This window comes from Biomphalaria glabrata, chromosome 1, assembly GCF_947242115.1.
Source record: "Biomphalaria glabrata chromosome 1, xgBioGlab47.1, whole genome shotgun sequence".
NCBI lineage: Eukaryota > Metazoa > Mollusca > Gastropoda > Planorbidae > Biomphalaria > Biomphalaria glabrata.
In genome coordinates this window covers 65,663,788-65,679,655 of record NC_074711.1, presented here as the reverse complement: position 1 = coordinate 65,679,655, position 15,868 = coordinate 65,663,788, and the positions used below count along the sequence as shown (strand labels likewise).

The window sequence follows — 15,868 nt, the reverse complement described above, 5'->3', positions numbered from 1 at the left end:
TATGCTATACTACATATCTGATGTTTACAATTCAGCACCTATCACCTAGCTTGCTTATAACATTACTTTCAGTTCATTATTTCACCGCTCAATTCACAAAAATTTCGTATTCACCACATTCTGAACTTTTGGATTTACAACAAATATTTGTAAACCGATTCGTAAACCCCCCCCCCTTTTTTTTGTTTTGTTTTTTGGTTTTCCTTTACAAAAAAAAAAAAATAAATCTAAAATGAGTCCTATATCAGCATGTGAGATGTGGCAGTGTCTAAATGGAATGAGTTCTTTGGCTACGTTAATATGAGGATGCCATTCGTACAGATGTGAACGATTTATAAGTGAAACAATAAGCAGACAAAAATCAATGGCTATGTTTTGATCTAAATACCTAAAGCAAAAAGAGCTGATGATAATGACCTTGAATAGAAAGTAAGTTTTGATGGCTAGTCTTTTGTGATCCTATAATAGGATACATCCAGGCGTTTACTGATACTGACATCAAGCAATACAAAAAAAAAAAAAAATAAATAAAAAATTTCAATCAAACCAACTGATAAAGGTCGAGTTGCGAAGTTGAATGACACCCATGAGATTCATTTTTGTCTTGCAAATTCATTTTGTGCCAGGGAGAACGTTTGAACCGCTTAAGAAACAGCAAGAGTTAGTTAAGCAAGAGCCAATCGTTTCTTAAAATACAGAATGTGAGGAGAGATTGTTGGATTCACGTTGCACTGGGGGTAAAGACTCGGACAAAATGTACAAGTCACATGACATTTCTTCACGAAGTTATTGGTTCATTAATTTCTAAGTGTTAATATTAATCAATTTCATATATAATGCTTCTACAATCTTGTACAATACTTCTACAGTCTTGTATAATACTTCTAAAGTCTTGTATAATACTTCTACAGTCTTGTATAACACGGATATTGTCTTCTCACTTTTTGTTTTATCAGAGAGAGGAGGAGGGAGGGTATGGAAGGGACATAGCACGAGCTTGGGTCTAAAGAGAGAGAACTAAGGCGAACTATAAGGCTAAGCTAGACATGTCAATAGGTAGGAGCGAAACCCCAGACCTAATATTTTAAGTACAATTAGAAAAAAGCTACAATTCTCCCTTTATTTAAAAAGTATCATTCAACTTAATTTATAGAAGTATGAGCCAGAGCTGTACTAAATCTAGGCAATTTTGTAGACTAATTTAGAGAGCCTACTGTTTAGACTAATGTATAGAGGCTACTGTTTGGACTAATGTATAGAGGCTATTGTTTGGACTAATTTATAGAGGCTACTGTTTGGACTAATTTATAGAGGTTACTGTTTGGACTTATGTAAAGAGGCTACTGTTTGGAATAATGTATATAGGCTACAGTTTGGACTAATGTAAAGAGGCTACTGTTTGGATTAATTCATGGAGGCTACAGTTTGGACTAAATTATAGAGGCTACTGTTTGGATTAATTCATGGAGGCTACAGTTTGGACTAAATTATAGAGGCTACTGTTTGGATTAATTCATGGAGGCTACAGTTTGGACTAATTTATAGAGGCTACTATTTCGACAAATGTATGAGCAAACTTTTTTCATCGTGCAAATATCACGGCACCCGCTACTAACAGAAGATAAAACACAAGGGAATTAATGAGAACCTAATGAAATGTGAAAAACCACATTTAATCTTGTCCTTGAAGCCATCTTTCTAGTCCTTCCGCGACTAGTTTTGTAGCAGACGACACCAAGTAGTACACACTGTGTTCATTACTAACAGCTCCAATACTTGTCATATTGGAATTGACTGAGAGTGGATCTAGGATTAAGTCGATTCTGTTAGCAACCAGAACGGACAAGGTCTTCAGTACTTTCGAACATTTCCATGTCTGTCTTTGGCTATCTCCCCTTGGGTAAATCCTTTCATTGGGGAATGAATTGCGTAGCCAAACAGAATTGTCTACCCTCACTTTGTAAGAAATATGTAATCAATACATCAATATGTTATGTCATAAAAAAACCCATATCAGTAATAGTAACCAAATGATAACGAAACCAGTTGTTGTTTTTTAACCCTCAGCTTAAATACTCATGTATAATTGACACTAGTTCAAGGTACTAATCCTCATGTCCTCTAGGGCATAAACCCACGACATTCCGATAGGCAGCTGAAAACCATCCGAAACCTTATTGCGACTTGACATCAGTGTTCCCAATTCAGCTAGTTAAATGTTCACTTTGTAAGGCGGGAGGTAGATACCTAGGCATGAAAACACGAAAGTCAAATTTGTAAAAGAAAAAACCATGGTAAATGTGTTCATATTATTCACATTTTAGACGCGCAGTTTTGTCCATCTACATCAATGAATGAGTTGCATTCGAGCTTGTGTGATGATGTGTGATGATGTGTTTCACCAGGAACAACTCAACAAATGAAAGAACGCAATGGAAGCGCAACAATATGATTAGAAATTCATATCGCTTCCAATCAATAGTCTTGTAGACGGATGGCCGTAGCCTCTTTGTTCTTCAGACTTTCCATTTGCAAAGGATGACTGGAAACACATGTTAAAGTGAGATTAAATCGCAAGTACAATCTTTTCAAAAGGCCCAGGAAACAGGAGACCAGCTTCATTTGCTTTATGGATGCTCTTATCTCAATGTTCATTACTTCTTAACTCTACGCCAAAACAAGGGACAATATAATCACTTGGATTGGAATAAAACAAACTTGGAATCTAAAGAAACAAACAAACTGGTGACACTAGGCGAGGATTAAATGTACGGAGACAACATATATAAGATCATTAATGAGGACCTTATTTTATCTTCTCAAATTACAGGCGTTCCTTCAAAGACGGCTTGATTATTCTAGTCCTCAAAACAATGTTGCGCGTGATAGCATGTAACAGAACATTTAGAATTTTAAAATTATTCCATGTGTAAAAGAAACAGTGTCTGATCTTGTATTCATTTGAGAAACAGTTAATAAGTTCATGTTTAACAAAGACACTAGTAGTTTTTGATGTTTGCCAGTAACTTCTTGAATGATTTTATATTCAACCATCAAAGCAGTCCAGTCAGAAAACGTGTGTCCCTTTCAAGAGCAGACCACTCCATTGTTTACTGTTTCCTAGTCCACTGGCAAGTGTTAACAACCTAGAATTACTCTAGTAGCCACTGGCTGTCAAATGACTGCAATTATCTTGGCATCTAGGATCGTCACAAGTTTACAGCACTACAAAAGTGGAAAAGGTTATTTTTGAAGAGTGGGCGTGGTTAGGGAGAGCGGGACGTTGGAAGTAGACGCAGTTAGTAATGCGTTTATTTAGCACTATCAAAGACATTCTGTACAGAAAGGGGCTGATTATTAAGCCCAATGAAAAGTTGTTGTTTTTTTCGACAGTCAACCCAGACCTTAGGAAATCAGTAACCGCGAGGAAGTGAGTTTAAACTCAATTGTTACTAAATCATTAATTTTATTATTGGCTACATTCAATTGTTCAAGACAGACTGAGCCAACGAATCACATTCCTCCAAACTGAAAGATCTTCAGACACAGGGGCCACATCACTGTTATAGCCGATATAAAAATACTAAAGGAAAGCAGTGCATCCCTCATGTGACACATGTCCTCGGCGACACACCAAAGTGCTCAGCGACACACCAAAGTGCTCAGCGACACACCACGTGCAATGAAAGGTGAAAAGAAGATTTCAAGAAGACGTATAGAGACACATCTAGATCCCTGTAGTGCCGCCCCTGTCTGAATCTAACCGCATGAACAGTTGGCTCCAAGTGTCACATGATCTTACAATGGTTTTGGGTGTTGAATGTGTTCTGGTACTTTGAGAAGTTTAAGCAGATGACCCAATGTCCAAACGTATGTCGGAGATCTTGATTAAGTGAAGAAATAACAGAAGTCGTCTTTACGAAACAAAACAATTTAATAATTCCAGTCGAAATCATGAAAAGATGGAAAACACAAAATGAACACGATATATAACTTAATTTCATTAAGAGATTCACATAAGTAGACTTAACATGAAGCTTGAGACTGATTATTGTCTTACTCTGTATTTATTCCCTCTCTAAGATTATTGTCTTAGTCTGTATTTATACCCTCTCTAAAATTATTGTCTTACTCTGTATTTATTCCCTCTCTAAGATTATTGTCTTTGTCTGTATTTATACCCTCTCTAAAATTATTGTCTTACTCTGTATTTATACCCTCTCTAAGATTATTGTCTTACTCTGTATTTATACCCTCTCTAAGATTATTGTCTTACTCTGTATTTATTCCCTCTCTAAGATTATTGTCTTAGTCTGTATTTATACCCTCTCTAAAATTATTGTCTTACTCTGTATTTATACCCTCTCTAAGATTATTGTCTTACTCTGTATTTATACCCTCTCTAAGATTAGCTTCTCTAATAAACAGGAAAAAAAAAACAACAGTATTCAACTGCAATGATCCATGCAATGATTCCTGCTTAATTTGAACCCACTTGGCTATTTTTAGTTCTAATAGAAGCTTACTGTTCTTTCTCCAAACGTAAACACGTTGTTTATTGATTATACAATGAAAACAACCTTGACACGCATGTATGAAACTGGAAGAACATTTAAACAAAAACAAAAAGAGTGCCTTTAAGTTGTTTCTTTCACAACCGGATTTCATCAAGATTGACTTCTGGTTTCGGTCTTCACAATAAAATACAATCTAGATCTGAGTACTGACTACCTATGCTTATAATGCTAAAGAGGTTCACGCTTGCGTGTAGAAGATGTGTACATCAAAGCATCAAACCTCAGCCAGCTATTTGTCAAGAACTAATGAACGCTCAGAGGAGTCCTTCTGTTAATTCAAGAATTCATCTTTACTTCCATCGGACATACATCATGAAGAATCAATAATGGATTTGGGATCAGTCTAAACTCTTCTTTCCTGAAGCGAAGGAAGAGCTGTCCAATTATTTCTCCCCTAAAGTACTGTCTTTAAAAAAAACAACAACACATTCCGATGCACCCACTACATTAAAGGGTGTCTTCAGATTGTCAGTAACTTATTTTTTTAAAGTCTGTTTATTATGACTATTTGTCTGGATGACTTCAATTGACCTCTTTCTATGTTCTGATAATAATCATTCTTAACTACTTTAAATACATAGTTTTTCAAACAGTATAAAATGTTATAACTAGGTAGTGAGAATCAAGAGTGTTGACACTTTCTTTCCACTTGCGGGTACAAACGGTACAGTCAATATTAAAGTTTTGTTTAGAATATTTCCCATAAGTATATTTATTACAAAAAACCAAGCTATGTTTTTAAATTATCCGACTATGTTTTTAAATTATCCGACTTGCATTTAATGTTTTGCTTGTCAACTCACGAAAGACGGAATTTTAAGAACAGCAAAGGAAAAAAAAACAGCAACTAATGATTAGAATTTCAAGGTCCTAGATATAGACCTAGAACATACGAGTGGAGATATTTTAATTTGAGTTGTTGGTTACAACTTGAGTTTTATAGGCAAGTGTTAATTGTTCTGTTTATGTTCAAAAAATTCTTATTACAACACGAGCAGATACCCGTGCTACGCTGATCTCAATTCTAGAGTATGCACAAGCACTTCTTAGACGCATCAGTTGTAGCCTTCTCGTATGCCCGCCCCTACCAAACACACAATAGACACAACTTTGAAATGAAACGCCTCTTACCCAACAACACACTTTTTGGCCCTTGTATATTCATCACATCATTTTGTTAGCCCTTGTATATTCATCACATCATTTTGTTAGCCCTTGTATATTCATCACATCATTTTGTTGGCCCTTGTATATTCATCACATCATTTTGTTAGCCCTTGTATATTCGTCACATCATTTTGTTGGCCCTTGTATATTCATCACATCATTTTGTTGGCCCTTGTATATTCATCACATCATTTTGTTAGCCCTTGTATATTCATCACATCATTTTGTTGGCCCTTATTCCCAAACAAGAACTTTTAGGCGCACAACTTTTTGTTTCTGTCTCAATGAAATGGCCAGTGCAGGTTTAAACAAAGCACACACCGTTCTTTGAATCACACGTTGGATCCTGGCATAGTATGATGCCCCCCCGCACCCTGTACTACATATTTTTTTTACCCGTAAATTATAGACGTACTGATAAATAAATCATTTCTAGGCTTTGCTCTTCCCGCGGAACAGTTTGATAGGATGAGCGAGATCATTCGCAACTTAGTCCACTCTTAACATATTTATTTGTATTGTGTCAGGTATAGATCTAGTTTTAGAATAACTCATCTCCAAAAACCGTATTTTACCCCCAAAAAACACCCAAAAAAAAACAAAACACAAACCAACAAACACACTAACACTTTGAATAGATCATTATATTCTCTATGACATTAAAAAAAACCCCAGTAAAACAGAGGCCAACTTGTAGATCCAGATTTAGTCGTTCTAAAATGGTCATCATCATTAACTAGTCCTTACATTTCAAACTGTAGTCATTTTCTTCACGCACACACACACACACACGCTTTGATACAGATATTCCGTGTTCTTTGTGAAAACCCATTGGACACTCACTACACTGATCTAAGCCTAATTCCTCCCATTGGACACTCACTACACTGATCTAAGCCTAAGTCCTCCCATTGGACACTCACTACACTGATCTAAGCCTAATTCCTCCCATTGGACACTCACTACACTGATCTAAGCCTAATTCCTCCCATTGGACACTCACTACACTGATCTAAGCCTAATTCCTCCCATTTGACACTCACTACACTGATCTAAGCCTAATTCCTACCATTGGACACTCACTACACTGATCTAAGCCTAATTCCTCCCATTGGACACTCACTACACTGATCTAAGCCTAATTCCTCCCATTTGACACTCACTACACTGATCTAAGCCTAATTCCTACCATTGGACACTCACTACACTGATCTAAGCCTATTTCCTCCCATTTGACACTCACTACACTGATCTAAGCCTAATTCCTCCCATTGGACACTCACTACACTGATCTAAGCCTAATTCCTACCATTGGACACTCACTACACGGATCTAAGCCTAATTCCTCCCATTGGACACTCACTACACTGATCTAAGCCTAATTCCTCCCATTGGACACTCACTACACTGATCTAAGCCTAATTCCTCCCATTGGACACTCACTACACTGATCTAAGCCTAATTCCTCCCATTGGACACTCACTACACTGATCTAAGCCTAATTCCTCCCATTTACTCTGACAAATGATCTAGAGGAGATTAAGGTTGAGGTCTAGAACTGTGTACAAATAAACAGAGATTTAAAATAAAACGAATGAAAGTTACACACCAACAAAATAAGTGCCTAAAACGGAAGGAATTATAATTGTTTTTATCTCTGACATTTAAATGTTGGCTTTAGAAACATATTGGGTCGAAATTGCGAATTAAAAAATAGTTTTTGTTACATTTAACCGCTTCGATTTTCATGGTGCAAATGGCTTAGTTATTTTGTAGGCTGACGTTAGGTCGTCTTTTAGCGTCCATGACAAGTGGGAGAATTAATGAGTGAATGCTCAGGGCCAAAGATTTTATATGGAAGATCCCATCGTTTCTCCGTACCTAACCCTCTCTCAGCTACAATGTGGATATCAACAGGCTTTACACAGCTGCACCTGCTATTTTTTTTTAAATGATATTATTTGTTGTTGTTGTCAAGTCTAAATACTGTTTAGGTCATTGAAGTGCAGGACTTCACGAGAGATACAATAAATGTGAATAAGTGATATATTTTCTTATCCCACGACTCGATTGATATGTTGGGTATACGTAAATAGCCCTTATAAGGACCCGACTCGCACGGTTAACCGTTCTCCTTTTGACACTATTCGAAGCGATTCTAGAATTCTGAATTGGTAAAATGTTTGACATGTTTCAGATGTTCCTGAAAGAATTACATCCTAGCCCAAACCTCTCATAGGACGAAGGTGGATAACAGCGGGCTACTTCGAACCCAGGACCTTCGAGCCCACTGAACGACAGTCCGGAGTGCAGACTACACGACCAAGCAGCCAGAGTGCAGATGTTTATCTAAAGTCTAGGAGAATGCCAGGTATTACCGAATCTCAGCATTAGATAACATTGTAACTAGTTGCCATCAGTCAGAAAAGCAATTTGACTTTTCTGCACAAATGGACAAAGAAATATAACCTAGTGACATACCTTAATGGACATAGTCAGTGGTTAGACACGGTCAGTATTTAGACAAATCATTGTCTCAATGAGGTCAGTATTTACAGCAAGTCAGTCTCTAGTTCAGAAAACGCTTCATGCAAGCTATCAATATTTCACACTTCAAATTAGCTTTATTGGGAAAAAGAGGGGGGGGGGGAATTAAAAAGAACATTTGCATTTAGTTTTCATTGGACCATTTAGGAAGCCAAACAAAACTAGGAGTTTAATTCTTCATGTAGTCGCCGGCTCTGTGAATGCAGCGAGTACACCCTAGCCTTGCTTGTGTAAGCCGGTGAACAAATATATTCCTTGTACAATTATATTTTGTGTTGGATAATAGCTCTGAGTCTGTCGGGTAACTTCCAACTAGCCTGGTTAGCGGCCACTGCTAGACAACGTGCGTGAGATAGTATGAGAAGTCTTAACGGAAGTGAGAACACGTGAATGTGTGTGTGTGTGTGTGATGTCACTGTTTGTACACGCGCTGTCAGAAATGAATTCTGATACGTATATCTACGTCCGCCTGATAACGTCTGCCAATATGCTAGTCTACATTTGTACCTCCCCCTACGTGAGCAATAGATGCGCTGCACAGAGTTCAGCGAGTATACGTAGATAAATAATGAGCGTGCGTGTGTGTGCGTGTGTCTAAACGCATGTGTTGTGTTCTTCGCCCCTGTGTGTTTGATCTAATCAAGCCCTAAACAAATTGTATCCTTTCAATTCCCATCACACAGGGTCAGCCAACATCGCGGCCTCAGTATTTTGATTTCTCTGCATGGCCGTCACAATTGAAAACTAAAATATCCTCATACAAGCCCAAAGGGAATCTCAGCTCATGTTGCCAGGTTACAGCGATCAACAATCTTCATACTCAATGCTTGTTTTAAAGTCAGCTATATAGTGTAGTTTCTCAGTACGATAATAAACGGTCCAAAGGAAGAGACATGCCCACCATTAAACACGCTTCTGTCCAATACACCAACTAGAATATTTCAATAGAGTTGTAGTTACTGAATATTTGTTGTTTAGTCCAGTACCTGCTGTATTTTGTGCAGCTTTTTTTTAAAGGCAAATTTGTTGTTGTTGTTTTCGTTGTTTGGTTTGCATGGAAAATCTTTGTTATGGCTGACCAAGCAAAACAACTCGATAAATAAAAGCTAGATCTAGGTCTTTTTTCACATTTTCACTCAGTTTATAGAAAGCAAACTTCACTTCCAGAAAAAAAAGTGAAATTAACACATACACATACAAATAAAAAAAGTACCTACTGACGCCATGACTCGTGGTGCCTAAAATATACATGAGTGTGTGTCTGTGCACCGCCTGGGGGGCTCGTCATATTGACGTATTGACCAACGGTATCTTTCTACGGGGCTTAAATATTTTACATAGAACCCATTACATTTTTTCAGTCGATCCTATCACCCTGTTCTGTCTTGAGGTCAAGTGTCCTAGGATGCTTTGAGAAATGTTCGCTGACACTATTTTCATTGTTCCCCCCCCCTCCCATTTCGCACAGAAGTTGAAATGCACCGCGTGCAGGAAACACATGTAAGAGATAATCAATCACACTGGGTTCGGGTCCCCGTGAAGTCTGGGTTAAAGAGGCAGTTGAGGGCATTAAAGAATGCTAACAAATGTCATGAAAAGCCTCGGCGGTTGGTTGTTGAAAACTTAAGGGGTGAACTTGACTCCAGTTGCCGTGTAGACCGTTAGGTCCTAGAGTTAAAACTGCGAGGGTCATTGAAAGTGACTGGGGGAAGAAGGAAGCACAGATCAGATATCTCAGAGTAGGTACAAATAGGACTGTCATTGTTTGGTATGCAACAAAAAATTAAACAAAAAAACTCTGGTATAGTTCCAAACTTGAGTATTCTGTAACCCTAACATCTCCATCAGAGCAGAAATTGTACAATGCATTATTTATGATGACAGTTTCAGACAATAGGGCTGAAAATTGCATGAAAAATTGCAGCATAAATTTGCCACGACCGTGTTAAAAACTGACTCAAGTTTCTTGTGTTAACGTTTCTTTCTTGCCTCAAGTATACAATTAGTGGCTCCTTCAAATCCTTTACATCATCCTTCTCATTTGTGTTCTTCCAAGCTCAATCTGTTAACAGTTTCACCTCAACTTGATATCAGACCTACACTAACCTCACAGCAATCAACTTCTAAGTTCAACTTGCTACCAGACCTCACCAGCCTTTCAACAATCAACTTCTAAGTTCAACCTGCTATCAGACCTACACCAGCCTCACAGCAATCAATTTCTAAGTTGAACTTGCCATCAGACCTGCACCAGCCTCACAGCAATCAATTTCTAAGTTCAACGTGCTACCAGACCTCACCAGCCTTACAGCAATCAACTTATAAGCTATGATTGATTTCTATAAGTGCGCAAAGAAAAACTATCACCAGAACAACTGTTACTGAAACATTCCATCTAAGTCCAAATGACACCCGATATACACACCAAAACTTCAAAGGGAGGTAAAAACAGAAATGGGAGTGAGGATATGGTGGAGCTAGTCCATCTGACAAGCTGGGATCCTCAGGGCAGAACAACAGACTGATTTCATTAGAAGTGTCACATGATCAGATGATCAATCCAATTATTATTTGTACTGGTCTAATTGAAAAAAAAAGGCTTGGAGATAAAGTCAAAATAGTAGGAGATAAAGTCAAAATAGTAGGAGATAAAGTCAAAATAGTAGGAGATAAAGTCGAAATAGTAGGAGATAAAGTCGAAATAGTAGGAGATAAAGTCAAAATAGTAGGAGATAAAGTCAAAATAGTAGGAGATAAAGTCGAAATAGTAGGAGATAAAGTCAAAATAGTAGGAGATAAAGTCAAAATAGTAGGAGATAAAGTCAAAATAGTAGGAGATAAAGTCGAAATAGTAGGAGATAAAGTCAAAATAGTAGGAGATAAAGTCAAAATAGTAGGAGATATAAGTCTGGCCTAAGGCAGGAAGGAAGGGTCAAAAAGATTTTCGTAGCACGCCATTGTCTGTCAAATAGAGACATTGTCTGTCAAATAGAGACATTGTCTGTCAAATAGAGACATTATACATTTTCTGAGATTTTTGTCTTCCAATGACTTGGGAATCAACAAAAAGAAAATATATTTGAGTATAAAAAAGACAAAAATTTTGATGTACTTTCTCTGTTAAAGAACAATCTAAGACTTCAAAAACATTTGCATCTTTAGCCAGGTGAATGAGGCTGTGTGACCTACATATTTTGCCACATCCAGGGCAAGCATAACCATTGGCTGCAAGTGGTCGATTTTCTATTCGCCGTCAGCGTTTGTCCTCGGCAGCGGATTTTCTTTTGGTCTCAAATGTGTATCCTGCGGCCTTCGTAAGTGACCTCCAGCTGTCTCGTTCTGACGCCGCATGCAGCCAGGTGCTCTCTTCTATGTCAGCTAAGGAAAGTTGACGCCTAAGCTGGTCTTTGAAGCGTTTCTGTGGAGCGCCTATGTTACGTCGACCACCTTTTAGCTCACAAAAAAAAATTGCCTTAGGCATACGTTCGTCTCCTATACGGGAGACGTGCCCTGCCCAGCGTAACTATCGGTCCATAAGAAGTCCCTCTATACTACATACAAATATTTGAAAGTGTTTTTATGCTGCACATTAATAGATTCTATGCCATTCTACTAGAAACCAAACATAGAAGCCATTAATCCATCAAGAGAGAGGAAGATAACTTCAAATCAAATGATGAGCTTAGAATGTCTAGGTGCAAATAAAAGGTAAACAATTCTCTTGTATTGATTTAGTCAAGGTCCAGGAAGACTGAAGTAAGTTTGATCTATTTCTGTGTTAGTGAACATGTTATCATCTGGACTCTGTACAAAAGTAATGCTTATTGGGAGCTGCTCAAGAAATAGAAAAGAGTTATTTCCTTCACAGATCTTTTTGTCATTATCAAAGAACTTTACCACACGTTGGGGCACACATCCACCATGAAAGAACAAAATAAAAATAGCTATACAAATAGTCCACACTTAAGGTAGCGGTAGGAATAACACTGAAGCAGAACTTTCTGATGAAAACAAAATGCAACCAAGTATCATACCTAATAGTGTATGAAGTATGTGTTGAGTACATAAGTACTTCTCATTTAGTGCTTTCTCCCCACCCTAATTCTCCACCCTAACAAAAAAATAAAAAATTAGGGCACAAACTAAAGGTAGGGAGCTCATGTCTGGTGCCCCAACTGTTCAAAAGACTAAGGGATAGGTGAAAAAAGTGAAACATATTCAACTAATGAAGCGCTGATAATGAGATGAAAGTAAAGTCTGAATTATTTGGAAACACAGACTAAAATCCTTATAATACCATATCTAAATTCTGATCTTCGGTATGTTCAATTATCTCCCTTTTCTTTAACAAAAAGATGTTTAGCAAAAAAATCTAAGAGGATGACAATAAATGCTATTGATAAATAGAAACCTTCAGAGGGAAGAGATTGGGTTAACACAGTTACAGCTGAGATGTTTTCACCTATTCTAAACTGGTCTCTTTTTTTTGTTCGTTTTTTTACACAGTAGTTCATTCTATAAGTTGATATGTTAAAAACATAATAACAAAATGAAATAATTAATCAAATCTAGGATGTAAATATAAGGAAGTCATTGATCAAGATGCATAGGATGAAATTATCTTTTTGTCAAGTAACATCTGTAATATATAACATAACTTCATGCTAAAACAAACAATTTCATTATCCAAATGGTTCCAGAGCATTACAATGCATTGCTAAAGAATTATTTGTTAAAGAAGGATCTAATCTAAATCATGCTAATGAGAACCATATACAACAGATTCATGAGGCCTAAAATGTAATAATGGCCTACAGGTCATGTAAGTATCTGAACACCTTCTCATTCTAACAACTGCCATGTATTTAAAACAGGACAAATGTCTGCTAAGTATCAAAGGGATCAGTGGGCCATGCTAGTTAAAAAAAAAGGTAGCAGGGAAATGAGTCACATAATGATGCATTATGCTAACACGGACCAATTATTTAGAGCAGGACAAAGGAAGGATGGACCAATCATTTAGAGCAGGACAAAGGAAGGATGGACCAATCATTTAGAGCAGGACAAAGCAAGGATGGACTAATCATTTAGAGCAGGACAAAGCAAGGATGGACCAATTATTTAGAGCAGGACAAAGCAAGGATGGACCAATTATTTAGAGCAGGACAAAGCAAGGATGGACCAATCATTTAGAGCAGGACAAAGCAAGGATGGACCAATCATTTAGAGCAGGACAAAGCAAGGATGGACCAATCATTTAGAGCAGGACAAGGCAAGGATGGACCAATCATTTAGAGCAGGACAAAGCAAGGATGGACCAATCATTTAGAGCAGGACAAAGCAAGGATGGACCAATTATTTAGAGCAGGACAAAGCAAGGATGGACCAATCATTTAGAGCAGGACAAAGCAAGGATGGACCAATCATTTAAAGCAGGACAAAGCAAGGATGGACCAATCATTTAGAGCAGGACAAGGCAAGGATGGACCAATCATTTAGAGCAGGACAAAGCAAGGATGGACCAATCATTTAGAGCAGGACAAAGCAAGGATGGACCAATTATTTAGAGCAGGACAAAGCAAGGATGGACCAATTATTTAGAGCAGGACAAAGCAAGGATGGACCAATTATTTAGAGCAGGACAAAGCAAGGATGGACCAATTATTTAGAGCAGGACAAAGCAAGGATGGACCAATCATTTAGAGCAGGACAAAGCAAGGATGGACCAATTATTTAGAGCAGGACAAAGCAAGGATGGACCAATTATTTAGAGCAGGACAAAGCAAGGATGGACCAATTATTTAGAGCAGGACAAAGCAAGGATGGACCAATTATTTAGAGCAGGACAAAGCAAGGATGGACCAATTATTTAGAGCAGGACAAAGCAAGGATGGACCAATTATTTAGAGCAGGACAAAGCACGGATGGACCAATTATTTAGAGCAGGACAAAGCAAGGATGGACCAATCATTTAGAGCAGGACAAGGCAAGGATGGACCAATCATTTAGAGCAGGACAAAGCAAGGATGGACCAATCATTTAGAGCAGGACAAAGCAAGGATGGACCAATTATTTAGAGCAGGACAAAGCAAGGATGGACCAATTATTTAGAGCAAGACAAAGCAAGGATGGACCAATTATTTAGAGCAGGACAAAGCACGGATGGACCAATCATTTAGAGCAGGACAAAGCAAGGATGGACCAATCATTTAGAGCAGGACAAAGCAAGGATGGACCAATTATTTAGAGCAGGACAAAGCACGGATGGCCTAAATGTCTGCTAAGGTCTCAGTGGGCAACAGTAGTTGCAAAAAAAAAATGTTTGTAAAGTAAGGAGGGACTACATGTCACATAAGGATGTGTCATGCCAACAATAACTAGCAATTTTGAGCAGACAATGCAATGGCAGCCTAGACATCTCATACAGGTCTAAAGAAACACTGGTCAATGCTAAAAATCTTGGTCAAGGTCTGAAGACACACTGGGCCTTGCTAAAAGTCTTGGTAAAGGTCTGAAGACACATTGGGCCATGCTAAAAAGTCTCATATAGGACTAAAGACACACTGGTCAATACTAAAAGTCTTGGTAAAGGTCTGAAAACACACTGAACCTTGCTAAAAGTCTCATACAGGTCTGAAGACACACTGGCTGGTCAATACTAAAAGTCTTGGTAAATGTCTGAATACACACTGGGCCATGCTAAAAGGCTTATACAGGTCTGAAGACACACTGACTGGGTTATACAAAAAGTCTTGGTTAATGTCTGAAAACACACTGGGCCTTGCTAAATGTCTCCTAAATATATGAAGACACACTGGGCCATGCTAATTAGAAAATTTTTCATCTAACCTTTACCTCGCTCAGCTCTGCACACACTCTGTTGAAGGCTTCTAGCCACCGAGACCTCGCTGGAGAAGACATCCGATGTGCATCAGAGTCAGACTTTTCGAAAGTGTCGAAAGAACTCTCTTTTGTGCTCTGCCGACTGATGTTGGACGAGGAGACATGACTGTTGACAGGGCTGAAATCATCAAGATAAAAATAAGGTTTATGCTTTACAAATAAACAATTAATCCAGTAAAAGGCTTTAAGAGTAACATGTTTTCAAATGTTTTTTATGCCGAATGCCTAATTGAAATCAATCTAATGCCCAATTGAAATCAATTTCATTACAAGCTAAAGAATTTTTCTATCTAGTCTGAAAAATGTCTATATCTTTTTTTTTTTAAAACGCTTATAGTTACTGTCACAATATCAGCTATTCTAACAAATAACAACAAACTATTTAGCACTCTTTTATTACACACCTCTTCCAACTCGTTTTCTTTCTGTTTTAAGAAATATTCATACAAAAATGTTTGATTAAAGACAAGCAGATTTTAAACGAAGGGCACTAACTGATCTTAAATTTTTTTATAAAACCTGTAACTTAGTTGCTTCCCTTTAGATACAGCTGGACATATGTAAATATGCATTTTATAAAAAAAAGGTGACAGAATAAAAAAATTGAAAGTATTACTCCTCTAAAGCCCAGATTGGAATAAGCTTATTCTCCATGAGTAGGTGAAAGGGAATAC

At 37.7% G+C, this 15,868-nt stretch overlaps 1 protein-coding gene across 14 annotated transcripts in view; it reads right to left on the bottom strand.

The window, feature by feature from the left end:
* LOC106073711 (protein unc-13 homolog B-like) overlaps nt 1–15,868 on the bottom strand; it is a 370,504-nt gene that overhangs the window by 69,971 nt on the left and 284,665 nt on the right. For 13 of the 14 annotated variants that reach the window (XR_008774442.1, XM_056008493.1, XM_056008484.1 and 10 more), the window contains one exon: nt 15,141–15,312. Coding sequence is in view for 13 of the 14 variants with exons in the window: in XM_056008493.1 (XP_055864468.1) it covers nt 15,141–15,312 (172 nt within the window). In the remaining variant the exon portion in view is untranslated. The remainder of the gene's footprint in view (nt 1–15,140; nt 15,313–15,868) is intronic. The other variant, XM_056008476.1, reaches the window with a different exon arrangement.